Source organism: Amyelois transitella, chromosome 17, assembly GCF_032362555.1.
Source record: "Amyelois transitella isolate CPQ chromosome 17, ilAmyTran1.1, whole genome shotgun sequence".
NCBI classification, from domain to species: Eukaryota; Metazoa; Arthropoda; class Insecta; order Lepidoptera; family Pyralidae; genus Amyelois; species Amyelois transitella.
In genome coordinates, this window is record NC_083520.1 from 10,069,083 (window position 1) to 10,094,915 (window position 25,833).

The window sequence follows — 25,833 nt, forward strand, 5'->3', positions numbered from 1 at the left end:
TGTCGTCGCGCGCGTATTTGGTGAGTTATTAGGCTTTGAAATTCCGACGCGGCCTCTCAGGCCTCACATCGGTACTTACGTAAGTTTTTTGTTTAATTTTTTGTTAAAGTTAACTGTTATTTTCACTGATATTATGAACTATGGCTACACCAGGGACTTCTGGCAGTAAACGAAATAGTTGTGTGACAGATTTATAGAATTAAAAGAGATATTTTTTGGGGGATTGCTAGTCATTTTTGATTATATACATGCAAAGAACCCCGCATAATACGGACTAAAACTGATGTGCTTGTGTGATGCGCAAAATAGTTATTTCTATAATTGTTATGTGTATTGTGGGAAAATTCATATGGAGAAACACTAACTGATGAAGAAAGAAAGCTTTTAGTTCCTACGCAGGCGGTAATCTGTTTGAGTAAACCATTACATTGCACTAACAAAAAATATAATGTGTGACAATTGGTTCACGTCAATCCAATTAATCCAAAAAAAGGGAAAGCTGTCATTTTAGCTTCATCAATGCATCATAATGAAGGGACAAACACCGACTCCGGAAAACCTGAAATAATACATTTTTGTAATTCTACAAAAAGTGCTGTAGATGAAATAGATAAGAAATGCTCTGTATATACTTGCAGCCGCCGTTCAATACGCTGGCCTATGACAATTTTTTACCGAATTTGTCTTGTCTGTCATGCCAACCTAAACCCCAAAGAAAGTCGACCTATGGATGCCATTCGTGCAGAAAACACGTTTGTTTGCAGTGCGCAAAACAAGTGTGCCCTGACTGTGCTTAAAATTAAGGTGTAATTGGGCTGTAGACAGTTTTTTTTTCAGAAGGTTTATGTTCCTACAATATTTTTTTTCTTAGAGCTTTATAAGTCGTTAGTAAAAAGTAGTATTTTTTTTTATTTTAATAGGAGTATTTTTAGTTTTATGAATTTTTATGTCTAACAACCTATTTTTTGCCAAAATTCATGCCAAGTATTATTTTAGTGTTTTTTCTTTCAATTATAAATAAAGTATTATCTTTCTTTACTTGTATTTTCCCAACCCTTAATTTTTCATCATAATGCAAGGACAAATATTTAACTCATACATTTCTTTAAAAAATCAATATAATAAGCGCGGCCTCTCAGGCCTCACATCGGTACTAACGTTACAAAAAATGCACGTCGGTACTTAAAGGTTAATATATAAACTTTTTGTAATAATGTGACTGTGGCCTGTCAGTCTTTTTTGCAAGACTGTTGGCTCTGTCTTCTTTGCAAGAGATATAGATGTGGTTATATGTATGTATGAAATAATGCTTGTGATTGTGTTGATGATACCACTACATATTATAAAACAAAGTCCCCTGCATAAAAATAAACAATTCTCTGTTGTAAGTTGGAATTGTAACTGATTGTCTAAATTGCCAGTTAAGTGATTGTAACTACTCATTGGGTTCTGATTAAAGGCAAATTTGGGTTGCAGAGCAATTTCATATATATTCATCATCTCTCTCTCTCTCACACTCTCTCTCATCTTTGCATGTTCTTAGTTCCTGGGACCTTGGGTCTGATTTTCGACTTTTTTATTTTCTAACAAACTTTGGGCATTGCAATTTTATTCATTTTCATTTTGTATGTGCTATAGAACAATTGACATAGTGCCTAATTCTAAAGACAACATACATATTATGTTTATATCCCTTGCGGGGTTGACAAAGTCAACGAAAGTCAGAAAGGTCACATTGATGGAATTGAGATTCAAATAGTGACAGATTGCCATAATTATAGAAAAAAAGGAGGAATAAATATAATCAAAAAAATAAAAACAGTACTTTAAATTAATTGTATTCACCAAAAAAACTATTTCCTAAAATAAATATTTATGACTGTACAGAAACATAATGTGATAAGGATTACACAATAACAATAATTTTATACTTTACCAATATGAGTAAAATATCAGTAACTGCCACTAGTAGCCGTCAGTTAGTGATAACAGTTTATCAAGAACAGAATCCCGGTATTGTTTACTCAACTGATGTGAGAATTAAAGCTGGTATACTTTCTAAACGTATAGTCTTTATCAACATAACTCCATATGTGTGCATACATTATCTTTGGCAAAACCGAATAGGACCACTCCATCTCTTTCCCATGGATGTCGTAAAAGGCGACTAAGGGGTAGGCTTTTAGGCGTTGGGTTAGCAATCTGTCACTATTTGAATCTCAATTCTATCATTAAGCCAAATAGCTGAACGTGGCCATTCAGTCTTTTCAAGATTGTTGACTCTGTCTACCCCGCAAGGGGTATAGACGTGACCATATGTATGTATATGTATTATCTTTGTATTGGTCATATAACACTGACTGACTGACATATCAATGCTCATTCTACTGGGTCTGGCAATTTGAAGTTTGGCAAGTAGGTTCCTCATTCATATGTAGTGTTTATGGTGATGTTCCGAAATACCCACAGAAAAGGAAATTAACAGTATGTTTCGTGTGGAGTCATGGACATACGCTAGGTTCATTATACCTAAGACACTTACCTCTCTTTATAAGTATACGAGCGACCCGCCCTGGCTTCGTACCGGTAGCATTAATAGATATAAACCTTTCTTAGAATTAATAGCAGCATTAATAGATATAAATCTTTCTTAGAATTAATAGCAGCATTAATAGATATAAACCTTTCTCAGAAAATCCGCTTTCCAACATTTCAAACAGGAACAAATTCTGTTAACAACTTCCCGAGATTAGTGCATACATACAGACAGACGAAATAGGTTTGGTTACTTTATAATATGTAGTGATTAACTCCATTCATTTTAAACCTTATATTGTTCCCACCAGGCCATGTCTCAGCCCTGGATATCAACCCGTACCAGAAGAATCTCCTGGCTTCCGGTGCTTCAGAGTCGGAGATCTTCATATGGGACCTGAACAACACGAGCCAGCCCATGGCTCCGGGGAACAAGAGTCAGCCGTATGACCATGTGCAAGGGTTGGCGTGGAATCAACAGGTAAACATACATACATAAAAATTATCACGCCTGTGTCTCCCATTGGGGTAGGCAGTGACTGTGGATTTCCACTCGCTACGATCTCTACAGACCTCTCCTGCTTCCTCCACACTCATTATTCTTTTTATACATACTGGACGATTATGGGTTCTCAATCACTTATATGAGAAAGCTTCCCCTGCAAAGGTTGTGCAGGTAAGTTCTGAGTTTGTTTGTGTCAAAACCTGACTTACCCAATACCAGATCATTGTAAGAGCTAAACTCTGCTGCAACTCCTTCCCTCAAGATAGATGAGGATGCAATGCAGAACAAACACACTCCAGCATTTAGTCAGCAGTTACACACTTGTTAATTTGAGTTGATAATTTTTTTTTGTCACAGGTTCAACACATTTTGGGATCGACATTTTCAACGAGATGTGTTGTATGGGATTTGAGGAAGAATGAACCTATAATGAAATTAAGGTATTTAAACAATATTTATTTCATTTGTTTTATTCTTCTTCATACCTCCAAGGTGTTGGTCTACCCTTGGAATTCTTCTACCGGACTTACTGTGATTCTGTCAATGTATTGGTTTGATGAGACACGAATTTTAGAAATTGGTACTCGAATTGAAATCCACTGAAATTCTTTTTTTAGAAATAGAGGTCTGTTTTGACAGCTGTCAAAAGACAGGCTCGAACGGACCAATACATGTTCTCTTCTCTTAAATGCATCATTGCCTGCCTGAAATTATCGCTGTCCCGTTTCGCGTCATAATAAAAAGCGCAACAGCGATAATTTTTCGCGCGATAAAATCTGCGTCACGCGCCCCATGCTACGGAGGCAATTTGTTTTACTTCCTTCGCTTCATACTTCCTTCGCTTCATCCACATTCATAACTCTCTTAATAAATTCATTAATCATTCACTAATTTTGTAGGTACCTAATAAATAAATAAATTTCTAACGACAAAATATAATCGATTTGTCTCTTCCAGCGACTCTCAATCCCGGACAAGATGGCGGTCGCTGGCGTGGCACCCGTCCGTGGCGACGCAGCTGTGCATAGCTTCCGAGGACGACCAGGCGCCGGTCATACAGCTGTGGGACTTGAGGTGAGGCTATACATACATACATACACTAGCTGTGCCCGCGACTCCGTCCGCGTGGAATTGTTATTTTGGGCATCATTGAAGCCCTCAAGGAGGAAAATATAAATTCTTTTTACTTTTACTTTACTTTTAATAATTTTTCCCGTTTTTTTTAAATTTCATTTTCAAGTATTTCTTCGCTCCTAATAGTTGCAGTGTGATGTTATATAGCCTTCCTCGATAAATGGTCTATTCAACGCAAAAAGAATTTTTCAATTCGAACCAGTAGTTCCTGAGATTAGCGCGTTCAAACAAACAAACAAACTCTTCACCTTTATAATATTATACATACATAAATCACCATTCTTTCCCGGAACGGTAGGCAGAGACCACATCTTTCCAATTGTCACGCTCCCTGCATACTTCTTACGCTTCATCCACATTGATAACTCTCTTTATGCAAGCTCGTCGGTTTCGGGTACTCTTGACCTGACCTTTTGCTAGAACGTTTCCGATTTGATCAAGGATACGTTCGTCTAGGCCTTCACACTCTAACAGTCCCATTCACACTCCTTCAATCAATTAATGTGACGTTCATCCACAAGAGTCATGTTCCTAGCAGGAACTGTTATACATTGACAGTCATATTCAGAATTGTGAAGATTTACTTAATACATACACATGGTCACGTCTATATTCCTTGCGGGGTAGACAGAGCCAACAGTCTTGAAAAGACTGAGTGGCCACGTTCAGCTATTTGGCTTTATCCTACTACTATTATAAAGGCGAAAGTTTGTATGGATGTTTGTTACTATTTCACGCAAAAACTACTGAACCGATTACCATGAAATTTGGTATGTAGGTAGCTGAAGACCCAGAATAACACATAGGCTACTTTTTATCCCAGAGTTCCCGCGGGATTGATAGGGTTTCCATGCGGACGAAGTCGCGGGCGGCCTCTAGTGATAGAATAACTTGAATAATTGAGATTCGAATAGTGACAGGTTGCTAGCTTATCACCTAAAAAAGAATCCAAAGTTTGTCAGCTTATCCCTTATTCGCGTTTTACGACATCCATGGGGGAAAGAAATGGAGTGGTCCTATTCTTTTTGTATTGGTGCCGGGTACCACACGGCACGGTTGCCATTTAAAAAATAATATCAACTCCATAACCCATAATCCTTTTCCTTATTTTGTAATAGATCCACCTCCTGCCGAGACCAGTTCATGGACATATCGTCTATTGATATGCCCGGCAACGGGTTTTGGCAGGAGAACAACATAACATCAACTTCTCCAAAGGGCCTCTACGTGTTGAATATATATCCCCACGCGAGCCTCTCAAAAATCCGGGGTGTATAGACCCGTGAAATCCAAGAAGAGAAACATACATACATACATACATAAAATCACGCCTCTTTCCCGGAGACGTAGGCAGAGACTACCTCTTTCCACTCGCCACGATCTCTGCACACTTCCTTCGCTTCATCCACATTCATAACTCTCTTCATGCAAGCTCGGCGGTTTCGGGTACTTTTGACCATAATAATAATATCCCCCCCCTCCTCGACAGGCTGGCGGCGTCTCCCCTGGTGACGATGGAAGGTCACAGCAAGGGCGTGATGTCGGTGTCGTGGAGTCCACACGACACCGACCTGCTGCTGTCCGCCGGCAAAGATGGCCGCCTGCTGTGCTGGAACCCCAATGACACTACGCCGGTAACGAGGTTTTTGTGTGTATATATAACCAGCGGTCACGGTATATTGATGTATGTACATACATACATATAGTAATATATAGTTGTCACTGTCACTGTAGTTGAATCTCAATTCTATCATCAGCAAATAGCTGAATGTGGCCATTCAGTCTTTTCAAGATTGTCTGCCCCGCGAGGGATAAAGACGTGACTATATTTATGTATGTATGTGGTAAATAAATAAAAGACATAATAAACAAGTTGCTGGTGTTTGCTGGTTGCTAGCCCATCGCTATTCAGACGTCAGGACGCGATCGTGGCTAACGTCAGCCCTTGTAGCATGACACGCGCGACACGGTTTTCATCGCGCGATGAACTATCGCTGTTTCATTTCACGTCATAATGAAAAGCGAAAAAGCGATAGGGCAGGAGGAAGCTGGACGCGAGAAAGTGCATTTCTTCGCCGAGTTGGAACTAGTCTCAACGACCGTGTAGCGGCCGTTCAGCCTCCATGGACAGACAGACACTTTGACTTGACATTTAGATGAACAAAACCGACTGACGTATTAATGAAAAAAAAAGACAATCGATTCGGACTATTCGGCCTCTGTGGCGCAGCGGTAGTACGCTTGTCTGTATCACCGGAGGTTCTGGGTTCGAATCCCGGCCAGGGCATGATGAGAAAAGAACTTTTTCCGTTTGGCCTGGGTCTTGGATGTTTATCTATATAAGTATTTATTATAAAATATAGTATCTTTCGAGTTAGTATCTTGTAACGCTATATCAAGTCTCGAACTTACTTCGAGTTTAACTCAATCTGTGTAATTTGTCCCGTTTATATTTATATTTACTAAGACGTCGATCAGACGAGACGTCTTGAACTAGCTGTCGCTGTATGTAATAGCTGTTCGTCTGGTCGAGGTCTCAACGGCCCGAGCCCCTCGGGCCGACAAGACGCCTTGAAGTATCTCAAGATAGTTGAATGCGTCTTGTCTTGTCTGGTTGAGACCGCGGCATGAGACAGGACGCCTTGAAGTATCTCAAGATAGTTGAATGCGTCTTGTCTTGTCTGGTTGAGACCGCGGCATGAGACAGGACGCCTTGAAGTATCTCAAGATAGTTGAATGCGTCTTGTCTTGTCTGGTTGAGACCGCGGCATGAGACAAGTCGCCTTAAAGTATCTGAAGATAGTTCAATGCGCTTGTCCTGTCTAGTTGAGACCACGGACTGAGACAAGACGCCTTGAAGTATCTGAAGATTGTTCAATGCGTCTTGTCTTGCCTGGTTGAGACATCGACCAAACAAGCCGCCTTGAAGTATCTGAAGATAGTTCAATGCGTCTCGTCTTGTTGCGACCGCGGCATAAGAAAAGACGCCTTGAAGTATCTGAAGATAGTTCAATGCGTCTCGTCTTGTTGAGATGGCGGCATGAGACAAGCCGACTTGAAGTATCTGAAGAGAGTTCAATGCGTCTCGTCTTTTTGAGACCGCGGCATGAGACAAGCCGCCTTGAAGTATCTGAAGATAGTTCAATGCGTCTTGTCTGGTTGAGACGGCGGCATGAGACAAGCCGCCTTGAAGTATCTGAAGATAGTTCAATGCGTCTCGTCTTGTTGCGACCGCGGCATGAGACAAGACGCCTTGCAGTATCTGAAGATAGTACAATGCGTCTCGTCTGGTTGAGACCGCGGCATGAGACAAGCCGCCTTGAAGTATCTGAAGATAGTTCAATGCGTCTCGTCTTGTTGAGACCGCGGCATGAGACAAGCCGCCTTAAAGTATCTGAAGATAGTTCAATGCTTCTTGTCTGGTTACGACCGCGGCATGAGACAAGCCGCCTTGAAGTATCTGAAGATAGTTCAATGCGTCTCGTCTTGTTGAGACCGCGGCATGAGACAAGCCGCCTTAAAGTATCTGAAGATAGTTCAATGCTTCTTGTCTGGTTACGACCGCGGCATGAGACAAGCCGCCTTGAAGTATCTGAAGATAGTTCAATGCGTCTCGTCTTGTTGAGACCGCGGCATGAGACAAGCCGCCTTAAAGTATCTGAAGATAGTTCAATGCTTCTTGTCTGGTTACGACCGCGGCATGAGACAAGCCGCCTTGAAGTATCTGAAGATAGTTCAATGCGTCTCGTCTTGTTGAGACCGCGGCATGAGACAAGCCGCCTTAAAGTATCTGAAGATAGTTCAATGCTTCTTGTCTGGTTACGACCGCGGCATGAGACAAGCCGCCTTGAAGTATCTGAAGATAGTACAATGCGTCTCGTCTTGTTGCGACCGCGGCATGAGACAAGCCGCCTTGAAGTATCTGAAGATAGTTCAATGCGTCTTGACTTGTCTGGTTTTGACATCGACCAGACAAGACGCCTTGCAGTATCTAAAGATAGTTCAATGCTTCTTCTCTGGTTGAGACCGCGGCATGAGACAAGCCTGGAACCGAAGCTGTCCGCAGGGCGGGCGCCTGCTGCTGGAGCTGGCGCGGCAGCCGCAGTGGCTGCTGGAGGCCGCGTGGAGCCCGCGCGCCGCCGCGCTGCTGGCCGCCAGCTCCTTCGACCAGCAGCTCGCCGTGCACTCGCTGCTGGGCGGCGCCGCCGGCGGCTCGGTGAGGGGACCATCCAGAGCTCTAGGATACACACATACATACATACATACTTACATACATACACACATACATACTTACATACATACATACATACACACATACATACATACATAAAATCACGCCTCTTACCCGGAGGGGAAGGCAGAGACTACCTCTTTCCACTTGCCACGATCTCTGCATACTTCCTTCGCTTCATCCACATTCATAACTCTCTTCATGCAAGATTGACCCTTTACCAGGACGTCCTTCATTTGATCAAAATACATTCGTCTAGGTCTTCTCAGGGTCTAGGATATAATAGCTTTATTTCCAGAATAGGATGCTAGGTGTCACTTATTGATGACACGTCAGTTAAATGTAATTGTAACTACTACCGCTGCCAAAGCGCGTGTGTAGAAGAAGAGGTGGAACAAACTATACTGCAGCGTTTTCGCCCTACGTCAGTTTACAAATATAGATAGATCTCTTAAATCTTAATCGTGGACGAATGCAAAGTGCATTCGTCCACGTCTACATTAAAAAAAAAACATGAATAAATGTAAAACTAATGTTTTCAATACGAATATTTCGTCAATTAAATAAATGTGGGTGTCACGAGGAAACTCTTCATAAAAGCTCTGCCAGTTTCTTCATCAGCTCGATGTACACGCGCTGCTAGAAGGAGCCGCTGCTAAAATGGTTAGTTGGATAGTGAATGGACCGAGTAAAAAAATATAAATGTTTGTGATGAATCGAAAATTTTTGGAGTAACAACCTCTATTTTTATATTTTTGGGGCTAATGACTAGTTTACTGACATTTTTCTTAACACTTTTGAGTTCTAATATCGGTTACACATTAGAGCCGAGTGTTGTTGCGATTAGCCAGGACTATAAACTACTTTACTTGATCTTGATACAAGAACAATAATTTATTTTTCAGACATTTATATATATATATATATATATAAATAGGCTCAAACGGCTCAGAAGCGTGGGCATAGTCTATGTTTAGGAGGATGCAGTTGTTTTAAATGTCACCCTGTATATTTGTTATATTTGAAATATGCTCATTCAGAGCACGGCCGCCCAGAGCAGCAACATCCTGGAGTCGTTCGGCGCGGCGTCGCTCGGGGAGCTGCCGCTGGTGGCGCGGCCGGCGCCGGCGCCGCTGCCGCAGCTGCCCGCCGCGCCGCGCTGGCTGCGGAGGCCCGCCAGGGGGAAGTTCGCTGTGAGTAATTATATATAATGTGTTGGTGCCGTGTGGTTCCCGGCGCCGGCACAAAAAAGAATAGGACCACTCCATATCTTTCCCGTGGATGTCGTAAGAGGCGACTAAGGGATATGCTTACAAATTTGGGATTCTTCCCATCGCCTAAAAAAGGACGTGACCATATGTATGTATGCATGTATGTATATCTACTACCGCATATGTGAAAGAAGCGGTGGAACAAACTACACTGCAGCATTTTCACCGGACATCAATTTACATATGAAGACTTTTTAAAATGTGTATCGTGGACGAATCTACATTAATAATCGATTAGTATGAAATTGAAAATGTCGTAAAAAGTGCCGTGTGGTTTCCGGCACTAAATCAAAAAAAGAATAGGACCACGCCATCTCTTGGACCCATGGACGTCGTACAAAGCGACTGAGGGATAGGCTTATAAACTTTAGATTCGTTTTTTGTACGATGGGCTAGCAACCTGTCACTATTAGAATCTTAATTCTATCATTAAATCAAATAGCTCAACGTGGCCTATCAATATTTTCAAGATGATTGATTCCGTCTACCCGCAAGAGATATAGACGTGACTATATGTATGAAAGTGAACTAACCTATTATATTTTTTCAGTTCGGCGGGAAACTGTTGACATTCGGCAAAAGTTCACAAGAAGGCGACACGCAGAGACATGTCTACATCAGTCAAGTATGATTTTTATCAATTTTATATTTAAACCTTTATTATATTATTACTAGAGGCCGCCCGCTACTTCGTCCGCATGGAAACCCTATCAATCCCGCGGGAACTCTGGGATAAAAAGTAGTCTATGTGTTATTCTGGGTCTTCAGCTACCTACATACCAAATTTCATGGTAATCGGTTTAGTAGTAGCGTGAAAGAGTAACAAACATCCATACAAACTTTCGCCTTTATAATAGTAGTAGGATTTGTATAGCTTGAATTATCCCTATGCTGGTCGAAAGTCAAGAAAGAAAGTTTACTATTAATCATTATCTAAGGCTATAAATTCTCCAATTCGACGGCCTCTGTGGCGCAGCGGTAATACGCTTGTCTGTGACATCGGAGGTCCCGGGTTCGAATCCCGGCCAGGGCATGATGAGAAAATAACTTTTTCTGATTGGCCTGGGTCTTGGATGTTTATCTATATTAAGTATTTATTATAAAATATAGTATCGTTGAGTTAGTATCTCGTAACACAAGTCTCAAAGAACTTACTTCGAAGCTAACTCAATCAGTGTAATTTGTCCCGTATATATTTATTTATTTATATTATCCAATTTATTCCTTTTTCTAGTTACATATATTTATTTATTTAAAACTTTATTAAATAGGCGGACTTAATGTTAATAGCATTCTCTATCAGTCAGTCAGAAAATGGCAAATACATAAATAATCCGTCAATTTAAAAGTAAACAAAATAATACTCAATTGTTTTATTCATAAACATACATAAATAGTCCCGGTTGCATCCTCACCACTCTGGAAAGGAGTTCAGGGTATGCATTTGACCATGGACCCTGGATCGGGTGAATCAGGTTTTTACAGGAAGCGACTCCCGTCTTACCACTGCAAACTTTACAGGGGATTCTAAACCAGTATTGAATCATAGCAACCAGTTGTCTGAATGTGCAGCTATTTCCTCGCCATGTTTTTCCTCACCGTAAGAGCATCGGTTAGTATTCAAACTAATGTACGTATTGTCGGAAATTATGGAACTGGGACTTATGCCAGGAGAATGGCCCTTAGTAAACAGGAAGGAAATTAAGTTTCTAACAAATAGTTATTGTTGTCAGGTTGTGAGCGAGCCGGAAATCGTGGAGAAAGCGGCGGAAGTGGACGCCATATTGAATTCCTGTCTCAGTCAAGACCCGTCGGCCACGGAACAACTAGCAGAGTAAGTTGAAGTAATATTGTTTATTTAATGGTAAAGTGCCGTGGGGTTCCCTCCATATCTTTCTAATGGACGTCGTCAAAGGCGACTAAAGGCTTATAAACTTGGGATTCTTCTTGTGGACGATGGGCTATCAAACTGTCACTATTTGAATCTCAATTCCATCATGAAGCCATACAGCTGAACGTGGCCTTTCAGTCTTTTCGAGACTGTTGGCTCTATTTACCCCGCAAGGGAAATAAACGTTATTTTATGTATGTATGTCTACAGGTATTGCCGGCAGCAAGGAGACGCCAGTTCAGACCAAACCGAGCGCTACATGTGGTTCTTCCTGCGAGCCAGCTTCCTGCCCAGCTTCCGCGGCGAGCTGTTAGACTTGCTGGGTAACTATATCTGAAGCCTCTCCCTTGGTCGGCTCCTACTGAGCGCTACTCTTTATCCCGAAGTCCTCGCGGGATTGATTCCACGCGTACGAAGTCGCGGGCGCGTCTAGTATATATGAGTGCGCTGAATGTCACCCTTCACAAATGTACATAGTTGAATTTTGAATATTTTTCTTGACAGGTTTCAAACAAGACGACATACCGTCCAAGTTCAAGAGTTCAGGTGACGTCACGCAACCGGATATCGTCGGTCTCAGCCGGGTAAGTGCTTAGGAATGAGTCACGACATCTTAAAATAATTTTTTTACACAGATCGAGTTAGCCTCGAAGTAAGTTCGAGACAGGTGTTACGAGATACCAACTCAACGATACTATATTTTGTAATAAATACTTATATAGATAAACATTCAAGACCCGGGCCAATCAGAGAAAGTTCGTTTCTCATCATGTCCTGGCCGGGATTCGAACCCGGGACCTCCGGTGTCACAGACAAGCGCACAACCGCTGCGCCACAGAGGCCGTCAGAAAATACATACATTATTATATCATTATAATCACGTTATCCCATGCGGGTCATGTGAAATGAACATGGTCATTTCAGGAGCCCGGGGTATGACCATGGATTGGGTGAGTCAGGTTTTTACACGAAGCGACTCCCATCTGATCTCCGCAACCTTTGCAGGAGAACTTTATCTGTATTGACCGATCATGAGGACACATTTAGTTGCTTGAATGTGCGGGTTTCCTCGCGATGATTTCTTTCACCGTGACAGTACTGGTTAGCACTCAAACTAATGTACATAACTCAGCGATTCATTGGTACATGGCCGAGGTAGGATTAAAACCTGTGCCCCGACGCGCATGATTTGCGTATTTGAGCTGGGCAATTTAACCACTGGACCATCGGCGCTTTGTTGTTGAGTTTCTGAAAGACTGACTGCGATCAAGGAGATTAACAAAACGCATTGTTTTCGCCACTAGAGGGCGCTAGTTTTTCAAAGGCAACTTCGCTTTAAACACCTACCTTAACTAATGCCTTATTTATTAAACAATTTCTTATCAAACTTACATTTTTGTACTAGCTCTTTATATATTTTTAACTGTGTATGTCTCTTGCATGTCAATTAACCACATATAATATTTACAAAGTCAATACTATCCTTATAGTATGATCAGAGTCTTTAGTATAGTTGTATTTTTTTTACATAAAATTTATTAAAATACACTAATGGACTTAATGCCACATGGCATTCTGTGCCAGTCGAAACTTGAAAAATATGCCTTAACAAAGTTTTAACGAGATAAATATATTTGACATTTTCAAATCCGTAGTAAAAATAATAACAAAACTGTTACCAGTGCGAAGGATAGAAAAAGAATTACATTATATCGTCATTGTAATGTTTAACAAAACTTTAAAAAATTCATACTCCAGACTCCGATTGTTCTACACTTAAGTCTCACAATACTTAACCTCTCCCAACTTACAATAATCTCACTCCACTATCCTGTAAACTGTCTGCAACTGCTTGTGCGCAGCAGGGCGAGTCCACGGAGACCGAGGCGGAGTTGTCCACAGACACCAGCACTGATGTCTCGGTAAGTATGGAACGTTCTAGAACAGCGTGGAAAGATTTCTTGACCTTGTTATAGACGCGCGTTTAAAATCACACATAAATAAATGTTCATATCTTATTATATATCGATCTACATACACAATATAATGAGTTCACGATTGAAAATATAATGTTTCCGATGTAATTATTTAATAATTCTTATATACTTACTTCTTTACTTTTACAACTAACACAGCTTTTGGCATTTAACACGACGACCAAGAAATATACTTTTCCTACATATATATTCTTATCACTTACTTTTTGTATCAATAAGATACATATTTGTCTACAGGAGGTAAGTCTGAAAAATGAGACGTTTCGAAACATGTTATAAGGTAGGTTTCTCCCTGGCAACATTCTGAGTTGACCGAGCCAACAGTCTTGAAAAGAATTGGCCACGTTCAGTAATATGGCTCAATGATACAATTGATATTCAAATAGAGACTGGTTGCTAACACATCGCCTACAAGAGGAATCCCAAGTTTATAAGTCTACTCCTTAGTCGCCTTCTACGACAACCATGGGAAATATATGGAGTGGTTCTATTCTAAAGTGCCGGATATATTATTATAATTATTATAATAAAAGAAATCTGGATAGATATTTGTTATGAGTTGTGTTAACTAAAGTTAAATCATCTTTTGCAGGACGTCCACGCGTTGATAGAAAGAAAACTGGCCAATTTGGACTTGGCACCCGCCGTCAACAACGTGGTTATACCAAATGGGGAAGGTAAATAAAAATCATAATTTAATCCTATCCTACTACTATTATAAAGGTGAAAGTTTGTATGGATGTATGGATGTTTGTTACTCTTTCACGCAAAAACTACTGAACCGATTACCATGAAATTTGGTATGTAGGTAGCTGAAGACCCAGAATAACACATAGGCTACTTTTTATCCCAGAGTTCCCGCGGGATTGATAGGGTTTCCATGCGGACGAAGTCGCGGGCGGCCTCTATCTTATATATAAAATTCTCGTGTCACAATGTTTGTCTCCGTACGGCTTTACCGAAACGGCTTTACCGATTTTAACCAAATTTTGCATGCATATTCAGTAGGTCTGAGAATCGGCTAATATCTATTTTTTATACCCCTAAGTGTTAAGGGTTGTCCACCCTAAACATAGAAATTACTTAAAAAATATTTATATGGCAAAACAACGTTTGCCGGGACAGCTAGTTTTAATTTAAAATTGGTGAAGAAATTGTGTCTCTTCATTTCACGCCTCACGTGATAAGCTGATTGATATAAAATGTCAAATATGCAAGTATAGTGTGAATGAACTGTTAATAACTTTATAAGAAATGGTGGGAGAGAAAAATCTAGACTAACTTGTATCTTGGGGATTCGGGTTAAGAGTCTTGTCTCCCTCCTGGCTATAGTCTTGATTGCATCCTCACCACTCGGAGCCCGGGGCCCTTGACCATGGATCCTGGATTGGGTGAGTCAGGTTTTTACACGAAGCGACTCCCATCTGACCTCCGCAACCTTTTCAGGGGAAACTAACCCGTATTAGATCGTGAGGTTGCACATCGATTTCCCTCATCGTAAGAGCATCGGTTAGTATTCAAACTAATGTACATATTAACTTCGAAATTAGTCATTGGTACATGGCCGAAGTTGGATTTGAACCTGTGCCTTTATCACGCATTTTTACCGGGCATTTTACCGATTCGACCACCGGCGCTTCTATATATGTACGATAATGGAGTGTCGGTGTAACTAGCTGTGCCCGCGACTCCGTCTGCGTGGAATAGTTATTTTGGACATTGAAGCCCTCAAGGGTGAATAATTTTTCTCGTTTTTTTTCACATTTTCCATTATTTCTTCGCTCCTTATAGTTGAAGCGTGATGTTATATAGCTTAAGGCCTTCTCGATAAATGGTCTATTCAACACAAAAAGAATTTTTCAATTTGAACCAGTAGTTCCTGAAAAAAAACTAATTAACGTAACGTTTAACGTAACGTTCAAACAAACTAATTAACAAACTCTTCTGCTTTATAATATAAGTATAGATAATGTGTATTGTTCTAGATTCGACAAGTTTAATCTGTCGCGCATTAGTCTGTGGTAACTTGGAAGAAGCTGTTGAATTGTGTTTGGACGCGAAAAGGGTGGCTGACGCACTTATTATTGCTTCTTTGGGTAAGTATGAAACCTTTTAAACTTTCGCGTTGCATGATTTTTCAATTCAATTCAATTATAAAATCATTATCGCATATCATAAAGAGTACATCAGTTGAATTAAAGTTACTGCTTATAAATAGGTACAATATGAACCCTGTTAGTACGTCGTTTGCTCGATAGAGGCAGCACTGTCACTGACACTTTGTCTCTGCTACTGCTTTGCTTTTGGTAATGCATAGCCAATAATCCTGCCGACAAACGCTTTGAGAATGATGAAATGAATACAGCCCAATAAATATTTGAGAACCTCCGGCATTATTGGATTGATGTAATCAGCTTTATGTCAATATCATCACATCTCTTCTACAGGCAGTCAAGAGCTCCTATACAAAGTCCAGAAATACCACTTGAATCAAACTGCCCAAGATCCCGTCTCCCTCCTGGCTGGTAGCTTGCTGCAGTCCAAATGGGATCAGTTGGTTGAAGGCAGCTCACCCAGGAGTTGGCGGGAAACCCTCGCGGCTCTCATCACGCATTGCGATGGAGAAGCCTTGGCGCATTATTGTGGTGAGTAAAGGTTATTAGGACAGGCTTATATGCTTGGGATTCTTCTTTTAGGCGACGGGCTAGCAACCTGTCATTGTTTGAATCTCAATTCTATCATTAAGCCAAATAGCTGAACGTGACCATTCGATCTTTTCAAGACTGTTGGCTCTGTCTACCCCGCAAGGGATATAGACGTGACAATATGTATGTATGTAGTAAAGGAATTTGAAGAATATGAGATGAGACTTGGATGGTTTAGTTATGAGTAAGTTAACGATATAAATATACAAAGAAATAATGAATGGAAACGTTGAAAAAAGTTTAGATAATTGTGACTTTATTCAAGAAATTTATCATTACAGATTCTGTACTTTGATCAAATTGGAACGTATTGGAGAAAGGTCACGTTAAGAATTCTTTATCAGATAAAACGAAATGAGTATTTTATAGCGGATAGTCTATATATCCGAGTCTTGGGGCCTTTTAAAACTGTGTTTATTAGGTCCTTACATACGAAATGGCGTTTTGTATAGGAAGAAAAAGTCGAATATTTTTTAATATAATATAGTTACTCAATCAAAATAAGAACCATTATTATCTATGCACTTTTACCATCTTATAGGTATTTCACTGATAACTTTACTAAAAAAAACCATTCGGACAAGAATCAATAAAATGTTTGAATGCGGTTTGGACTGCCCTATTAGAGTTGAATTTTTACTCTTGGAAGAAGTTATCCAAATTTCAGTAAAAATAGTAATCTGTTGGAGGAAAGTCCGTGGAGTACGGTGGATGTCTTAGACATTCCGATTGAAGCTCCTCTATTTTTGCAGCCGTCTGTTGTGTTGTGCCGTGTGGTTCCCGGCACCAGTGCAAAAAAGAATAGGACCACTCCATCTCTTTCCTATGGATGTCGTAAAAGGCGACTAAGGGATAGGCTTACAAACTTAGGAGTCTTTTCTAGGCGATGGGCTAGCAACCTGTCACTATTTGAATCTCAATTCTATCATTAAGCCAAATAGCTGAGCGTGGCCTATCAGTCTTTTCAAGACTTCTGTCTACCCCACAAGGAATATAGACGTGACCATATGCATGTATGTATGTATGTCTGTCTGTTGTGCAGTGTGTGGTCTAGCGTTGTCGTAAAGCAGCAGTGGCGTGGAGCGATTGACTAGCCTCGCTTGTTTAGCAGCTAGCTTTTCCATTGTAGTTTGCACTTGCAGACAATAGACGTCTGCCGTAATCATCTGGCCAGATTTGAGAAAACTGTAATGGAAGACACCGGCACTAGTCCAGTAAACGCTTACAAGTAACTTTGTTTGGGTCAAGTCTCGCTTGGAGCAGGATTTGGCTGGCTGGCCAGGGTCTAGCCATTGCGATGAACGTTTCAGATTATCGTAGAGAATCCACTTTTCATCACAGGTAATGATTTGATTTAAAAACCTTTCATTATAGTGCCGGTTAAGTAATGTAGTAGTGATATTGAAAGGAGAGTGAACGCCGGGAACATGGCAGTCTTCTTTTCTTGTTCTTCTTTTCTGTCCAAAAAGGCTCGACTGACTGTACATACGTGTTGGTCCCGACATTAATGTATGGGAGTGAAAGTTAGGTGTGATTGAGTAAGGAACAACAAGATAAAGGAATGTTGTGATGTCAAAGAAGATGTAGTTACAGGAATAGAAAAGGGTACGAGTATGTTAAGATGGTTTGGTCATATGGAGAGGATGAATGAAAGCAGGTTGACTAAGCAGATAAACAAGAGGAGTGTGGAGGGAAAGGTCGGAGTGGGAAGACCTTGACGAACGTATTTTTATCAAATTAAGGACGTCCTAGCAAAGGGCCAGGTCAAGAGTACCCGAAACCGCCGAGCTTGCACGAAGAGAGTTATGAATGTGGATTATGAAAGTATGCTGAGATCGTGGCAAGTTGAAAGATGTAGTCTCTGCCTACTCCTCCGAAAAAAAGCGTGAGTTTATGTATGTTTGTATGTAAGTAATGTAACGCAGCAGTCGACACGCGTTTACCGGTTTTGCTTCACTCAATTCGTGAAGTGCCCACCTTTCAAGTTTCTTAATCTTCTCAATTTGCTTCAAGTGGATTAAAATAGTTTTATCACTAACACCGAAGCCTGAAGCTAACTTGGACAAGGTTTGCGATGGTAACGCTTCCAAAATGGCCTTTAATTCTTTATTATCAACTAGGGTCTCCGGCCGTCCAAGGGGCTTGTTCTGCAGGTCGATATTTCCAGAACGAAAACATTGGAACCCAAAAGTCACTGTGTTTCCTTTTGCGACATATACAGGGTGACATTTAAAACAACTGCATCCTTTTAAACATAGAATATACCCATGCTTCTGAGCTGTTTGAGCCTATTTTTATTTAAATTAAACGTCATCATTTTCACATTTAAAAAACCCTCAAAAACTACGTCACACGCTTTATTAAAGAGCAATACTACAAAAAGAAATTAAAACTAAACATGTTAATAAATGTCTGAAAAATAAATTATTTTTCTAGTATCACGATCAAGTAAAGAACAGAGTTGTCGAGATCGCTCGGCTGAATGAATTGTGTCGTTGACCTCTGAATCTTACGCATCGCTTTTGCGCCGACCGGGGTGATATGACGTATTTAGGATCGTGGATTTTGATACTTTTATTTTTTTTCGTACTTTCTGAAATATGAACCGATATTTTTCTTTTAACGTTTTTTAAAAATCCTCTAGATGAGTACACCTAACAGTTAAATTTATGCAGTTGAATTAAAAGTCACCCTGTACATCAATAACCCCGAGCAGGTTCCGCAGCACTGGTGCCACGGTGCAACTCGTACTCGTAAATAACGCGATATTTAAAGTTTTCCATTTTGTAAAATGAGTGACGCAAACAGAAAAAAAAACAGAAGAAAATAAAAACGAATGACTGTTAACGAAACACAAATCCTACATGTGTAAATGGCGGTGTAAATTTTAATTTGGAATTCTTAACCAAAGGGGAGAAATTTGAGATTGAAGTGACCAGTACAAGAAAACGCCAATTTCACAAATGTAAGGACCTAATTACTTGATCGAAGACTGTGGCCGCGAGGTTTTTGTTAAACACGAATGATTGCTTTTTTTTTAGAAATGCTCGGCGACAAGCTCTCAAAAGAATCCGACCCGTCATTTGCTGAAGCGCGCACGCTCAGTTATTTGTGTGCGCTCAGCCCGCGCTCGTTCGAAACCGCGCCCCGCTCCCCCCCCGCGCACCTCCCGCGGCTCGCCCTGCGCGCGCTGCTCGCTCACAGCGCGCCCGGCGCCCGGCGCAGGCAGATACAGGTCAGTGTGTGCTCCACGCTCCCCCGCACACCTCCCGCGGCTCGCACACAGCGCGCCCGGCGCAGGCAGATACAGGTCAGTGTGTGCTCCACGCTCCCCCGCACACCTCCCGCGGCTCGCACACAGCGCGCCCGGCGCAGGCAGATACAGGTCAGTGTGTGCTCCACGCTCCCCCGCACACCTCCCGCGGCTCGCACACAGCGCGCCCGGCGCAGGCAGATACAGGTCAGTGTGTGCTCCACGCTCCCCCGCACACCTCCCGCGGCTCGCACACAGCGCGCCCGGCGCCCGGCGCAGGCAGATACAGGTCAGTGTGTGCTCCACGCTCCCCCGCACACCTCCCGCGGCTCGCACACAGCGCGCCCGGCGCAGGCAGATACAGGTCAGTGTGTGCTCCACGCTCCCCCGCACACCTCCCGCGGCTCGCACACAGCGCGCCCGGCGCAGGCAGATACAGGTCAGTGTGTGCTCCACGCTCCCCCGCACACCTCCCGCGGCTCGCACACAGCGCGCCCGGCGCAGGCAGATACAGGTCAGTGTGTGCTCCACGCTCCCCCGCACACCTCCCGCGGCTCGCACACAGCGCGCCCGGCGCCCGGCGCAGGCAGATACAGGTCAGTGTGTGCTCCACGCTCCCCCGCACACCTCCCGCGGCTCGCACACAGCGCGCCCGGCGCCCGGCGCAGGCAGATACAGGTCAGTGTGTGCTCCACGCTCCCCCGCACACCTCCCGCGGCTCGCACACAGCGCGCCCGGCGCAGGCAGATACAGGTCAGTGTGTGCTCCACGCTCCCCCGCACACCTCCCGCGGCTCGCACACAGCGCGCCCGGCGCCCGGCGCAGGCAGATACAGGTCAGTGTGTGCTCCACGCTCCCCCGCACACCTCCCGCGGCTCGCACACAGCGCGCCCGGCGCAGGCAGATACAGGTCAGTGTGTGCTCCACGCTCCCCCGCACACCTCCCGCGGCTCGCACACAGCGCGCCCGGCGCCCGGCGCAGGCAGATACAGGTCAGTGTGTGCTCCACGCTCCCCCGCACACCTCCCGCGGCTCGCACACAGCGCGCCCGGCGCAGGCAGATACAGGTCAGTGTGTGCTCCACGCTCCCCCGCACACCTCCCGCGGCTCGCACACAGCGCGCCCGGCGCAGGCAGATACAGGTCAGTGTGTGCTCCACGCTCCCCCGCACACCTCCCGCGGCTCGCACACAGCGCGCCCGGCGCAGGCAGATACAGGTCAGTGTGTGCTCCACGCTCCCCCGCACACCTCCCGCGGCTCGCACACAGCGCGCCCGGCGCCCGGCGCAGGCAGATACAGGTCAGTGTGTGCTCCACGCTCCCCCGCACACCTCCCGCGGCTCGCACACAGCGCGCCCGGCGCAGGCAGATACAGGTCAGTGTGTGCTCCACGCTCCCCCGCACACCTCCCGCGGCTCGCACACAGCGCGCCCGGCGCCCGGCGCAGGCAGATACAGGTCAGTGTGTGCTCCACGCTCCCCCGCACACCTCCCGCGGCTCGCACACAGCGCGCCCGGCGCAGGCAGATACAGGTCAGTGTGTGCTCCACGCTCCCCCGCACACCTCCCGCGGCTCGCACACAGCGCGCCCGGCGCCCGGCGCAGGCAGATACAGGTCAGTGTGTGCTCCACGCTCCCCCGCACACCTCCCGCGGCTCGCACACAGCGCGCCCGGCGCAGGCAGATACAGGTCAGTGTGTGCTCCACGCTCCCCCGCACACCTCCCGCGGCTCGCACACAGCGCGCCCGGCGCAGGCAGATACAGGTCAGTGTGTGCTCCACGCTCCCCCGCACACCTCCCGCGGCTCGCACACAGCGCGCCCGGCGCAGGCAGATACAGGTCAGTGTGTGCTCCACGCTCCCCCGCACACCTCCCGCGGCTCGCACACAGCGCGCCCGGCGCAGGCAGATACAGGTCAGTGTGTGCTCCACGCTCCCCCGCACACCTCCCGCGGCTCGCACACAGCGCGCCCGGCGCAGGCAGATACAGGTCAGTGTGTGCTCCACGCTCCCCCGCACACCTCCCGCGGCTCGCACACAGCGCGCCCGGCGCAGGCAGATACAGGTCAGTGTGTGCTCCACGCTCCCCCGCACACCTCCCGCGGCTCGCACACAGCGCGCCCGGCGCAGGCAGATACAGGTCAGTGTGTGCTCCACGCTCCCCCGCACACCTCCCGCGGCTCGCACACAGCGCGCCCGGCGCAGGCAGATACAGGTCAGTGTGTGCTCCACGCTCCCCCGCACACCTCCCGCGGCTCGCACACAGCGCGCCCGGCGCAGGCAGATACAGGTCAGTGTGTGCTCCACGCTCCCCCGCACACCTCCCGCGGCTCGCACACAGCGCGCCCGGCGCAGGCAGATACAGGTCAGTGTGTGCTCCACGCTCCCCCGCACACCTCCCGCGGCTCGCACACAGCGCGCCCGGCGCCCGGCGCAGGCAGATACAGGTCAGTGTGTGCTCCACGCTCCCCCGCACACCTCCCGCGGCTCGCACACAGCGCGCCCGGCGCAGGCAGATACAGGTCAGTGTGTGCTCCACGCTCCCCCGCACACCTCCCGCGGCTCGCACACAGCGCGCCCGGCGCAGGCAGATACAGGTCAGTGTGTGCTCCACGCTCCCCCGCACACCTCCCGCGGCTCGCACACAGCGCGCCCGGCGCAGGCAGATACAGGTCAGTGTGTGCTCCACGCTCCCCCGCACACCTCCCGCGGCTCGCACACAGCGCGCCCGGCGCAGGCAGATACAGGTCAGTGTGTGCTCCACGCTCCCCCGCACACCTCCCGCGGCTCGCACACAGCGCGCCCGGCGCAGGCAGATACAGGTCAGTGTGTGCTCCACGCTCCCCCGCACACCTTGAGGTAGGATTGAACCTGTGCACGCATATTTCACGCTCTGCACTTGAATCGCTTGTATCACTTAAAATACTGCCTTACGATGCGATTTTTAGGTGCAAAGTCTATTATTTTTATCTTCCGTTGGTACAAATTATAAAAACATTATTTCGTTCACAGCCGGGCGGAAAAATCTACCAAATTCTGAGTGAATATGCTCTGCTTTTGGTGTCTCAAGGGTGCCTTCAAAGCGCGCTCAATATACTAGAAGTAGGGATAGACAGCGACCTGAAGGAGCGGCTACAGCGGGCATTAGGGCTGGTTCAGAGAGGACACCAAGCTTACACACAGGTATTAAGAATTACTAGTTTCTACCTGCACCTTCATTTTATTTAGCGCCATCTACAGCTTCACCCACGCGAAGTCAGAAATTATTGCCACACGAATTTCGCCCCACCAGATAAGAATATAGATACTTCGCAAGTTACAGGTTGCTAGTCTGTCACTTAAAAGAAGAATCCCTAGTTTATAAGCCTATCCCTTAGTCGCCTTTTACGACATCCACGGGTAAAAAGATGGAGTGGTTCTATTCTTTTTTTCTATTGGTTTCGTTTCTGTTAACCGTATTTATTTATATTTTATCTCAGCAGAATGCCGCCGCCGCGCCCCGCCCGCGCGCCGCCCCCGCGCGCAAGGGCTCCCACGTGTTGGCGCACAGTGACGTCAGCAACACATACAGCGCCGGTATGTGTTCTATCCAAAGTCTAAACAGTTGTATTCGATGGCGAATCTGTTGAATCCGATGGCAAATCAGTTGAATCTGATGGCAAATCAGTTGAATTCGATGGCAAATCAGTTGAATCCGATGGCAAATCAGTTGAATCTGATGGCAAATCGGTTGAATCTGATGGCAAATCAGTTGAATCTGATGGCAAATCAGTTGAATCCGATGGCAAATCAGTTGAATCTGATGGCAAATCAGTTGAATCTGATGGCAAATCAGTTGAATTCGCTGGCAAATCAGTTGAATCCGCTGGCAAATCAGTTGAATCTGATGGCAAATCAGTTGAATTCGCTGGCAAATCAGTTGAATCCGCTGGCTAATCAGTTGAATCAGATGGTAAATCGGTTAATTTCGATGCCTTATTAGATGAATCAAATGTCCAAATTCAGTATTCAAGTAATACTTACCTTACATAATTTTTCTTTTATGCTTCCCGTGGAATACAGTTTGTAAGAATCTTTTCCTTTTATTAATTTATATATAAACAAAACTTTTTTTGGTCTTAGATAACAATGACATAAGTGGATTACTACGAGTTATCAAAGAAATTTTGTATAGCACATTTCTTAAGGTACTGAAATAACGTAAACAGTCTTGATAGGTAGATTTTTTTATTATGTGGTATCAATTAATTTCAATGTCCTGTCCATCGCATCGGTTGGAAAGGTTTAATTTAAAATAACTTGAAAAAAAAAGATTACTATTAAGATTGTAATAATGGTTAGAAAAATATGACGAAAGCTTTTTTTTTAATATACCACAGTGCCACCGGCGTACGAACCTCAGTCGTGGCAACAAGCCTCTGTTCCGGCCGCATTCCCGACACACTCGCAACCCGGGTACCACCCACAACCGCCGATACAACCGCCCACGCAACCACCTACGCATCCACCTCAACCACCGAGACCGGGCAGTGTCGGGCCACAGAGCGGTGAGTTTAAACAAATTATATCTCTTTTTAAATTTATGTTTAGATTTTTTTTTAATAAATGTCTGAAAAATAAATAATTTTTCTAGCCTAATCGTAAAGACCAAGTAAAGTGCAGAGTTGTCGAGATCAGCTGAATGAATTGTGTCGTTGACCTCTGAATCTTATGCGTCGCTTTTCCGCCGGCCGGGGTGATATGACGTATTTAGGATCGTGGATTTTGACACTTTTTAAAATTTATGCAGTTGAATTAAAAGTCACCCTGTATAAGTATTTATTATAAAATAAAATATAGTTGTGTTAGTATCTCGTAATATAGGTATGTTTCGTACTAACTACGAGGCTCACTCAATTTGTGTGTTTATGTTCCGTACATATTTATTTACTTTACTTTATTTAATTTTTCATTACAGGCGGTATCACCTCCCGATCGAAGTACAAAGTGGATCCCTCCGTCCAATCGGCGCCTCTTTACAATCAATACAGTTTCAACAACCAACAGCAGCCTTACGGAGGCTTTAACAGTCCAATACCGGACCAGTACGGTTCCAGCGTTCCTAATCCGTTGAATCCAACCAATCAGATGAATCCGATGGCCAATCAAATGAATCCGTTGTCTAATCAAATGAATCAGATGTCTAATCAAATGAATCCGATGTCTAATCAAATGAATCCGTTGTCTAATCAAATGAATCCAATGTCTAATCAAATGAATCCGATGTCAAATCAAATGAATCCGATGGGCAATCAAATGAATTCGATCTCTAATCAACCGAATCCGGCGGTAAATGGAGGGTATTATAATCCCCAGCCAGTAGAATCGGCGCCTCAGGTGCAGAGTAAGCCGGTCCCGCCTGGGTGGAATGACCCGCCTATGCTTAGCTCTAAGCCGAAGGTAAATACTGTTTTTTAATCTAGATTTCATGCTGTGAAAAGATTTCTTCAATCAACATACTTACATACATATAATCATGTCTATATCCCTTGTGGGGTAGACAGATGTTGAAATATTGACAGGTTGATAGCCCATCGCCTAAAAGAAACAAGCGAGAGCGCGGAACGAGAGACAAATCGGTCTTCGCGTTCGGCAGCGTTCGATATCCGTCTCTCTCCTACTCGAGTGAGCGATGCGCCTGCGTGCACATGCTACCATTCCATCAGTATTTTCTTAAGACGTTGCCACGTTCAACTATCGTCAGTAAACCGACTTTACAGACAACCGATTTTTTTTATCTCTAGCAGTCTATAGGTCATTGTACGAAATCGTTTCTGCTCGGCGACCGGACTTTACATGTGTATTTTCACATATCTATCTACCCAGCTTTGGCAGATTTGTTAGTTAATTAGTCAGTCAGAGCCCTCTTTTATATATAGGTATAAAAGATAGACGGGTAATAAAGTATGCAGAGATCGTGGCAAGTGGAAAGAGGTAGTCTCTGCCTACCCCTCCGGGAAAGAGGCGTGATTTTATGTATGTATATACATACATATACATCTATACATACGTATAGACGGGTAATGTTTCCCAGCCCATCTTACAAGGAGAAATGTCCGCCCTTCACGCCGGCACGAGGCAGTGGGGTCATATAATAGACCATAGAAGACATGCGGACGAGGTAGCCGGCGTCATAGAATAAAGTTGTGTTACAATGCATTGTATAAAAGAATTAGTACGATGGCTTTTTGAAACATAAGCCAAGTTTCTGAATTCTGAATGAAAAACAACATGTCGTGAAAATTTGTAGTCGTAAAAATACTTTAAATTATGA

The 25,833-nt window shown here is 44.2% G+C and overlaps 1 protein-coding gene across 5 annotated transcripts in view; it reads left to right on the forward strand.

Moving 5' to 3' along the window:
* The window catches only part of LOC106137471 (protein transport protein Sec31A), a 33,084-nt gene that overhangs the window by 1,116 nt on the left and 6,135 nt on the right, over positions 1–25,833 (forward strand). For 2 of the 5 annotated variants that reach the window (XM_060948732.1, XM_060948733.1), the window contains exons 4-22: positions 2,847–3,016; positions 3,398–3,480; positions 3,998–4,114; positions 5,664–5,808; positions 8,241–8,390; positions 9,446–9,598; positions 10,227–10,301; positions 11,410–11,510; positions 11,778–11,890; positions 12,072–12,151; positions 13,430–13,489; positions 14,157–14,241; positions 15,550–15,660; positions 16,012–16,209; positions 19,311–19,504; positions 22,533–22,703; positions 23,000–23,096; positions 23,900–24,067; positions 24,478–24,959. In XM_060948732.1, the coding sequence (XP_060804715.1) occupies positions 2,847–3,016; positions 3,398–3,480; positions 3,998–4,114; positions 5,664–5,808; positions 8,241–8,390; positions 9,446–9,598; positions 10,227–10,301; positions 11,410–11,510; positions 11,778–11,890; positions 12,072–12,151; positions 13,430–13,489; positions 14,157–14,241; positions 15,550–15,660; positions 16,012–16,209; positions 19,311–19,504; positions 22,533–22,703; positions 23,000–23,096; positions 23,900–24,067; positions 24,478–24,959 (2,753 nt within the window). The remainder of the gene's footprint in view (positions 1–2,846; positions 3,017–3,397; positions 3,481–3,997; positions 4,115–5,663; positions 5,809–8,240; positions 8,391–9,445; positions 9,599–10,226; positions 10,302–11,409; positions 11,511–11,777; positions 11,891–12,071; positions 12,152–13,429; positions 13,490–14,156; positions 14,242–15,549; positions 15,661–16,011; positions 16,210–19,310; positions 19,505–22,532; positions 22,704–22,999; positions 23,097–23,899; positions 24,068–24,477; positions 24,960–25,833) is intronic. The other 3 variants (XM_060948735.1, XM_060948734.1, XM_060948736.1) reach the window with 3 other exon arrangements.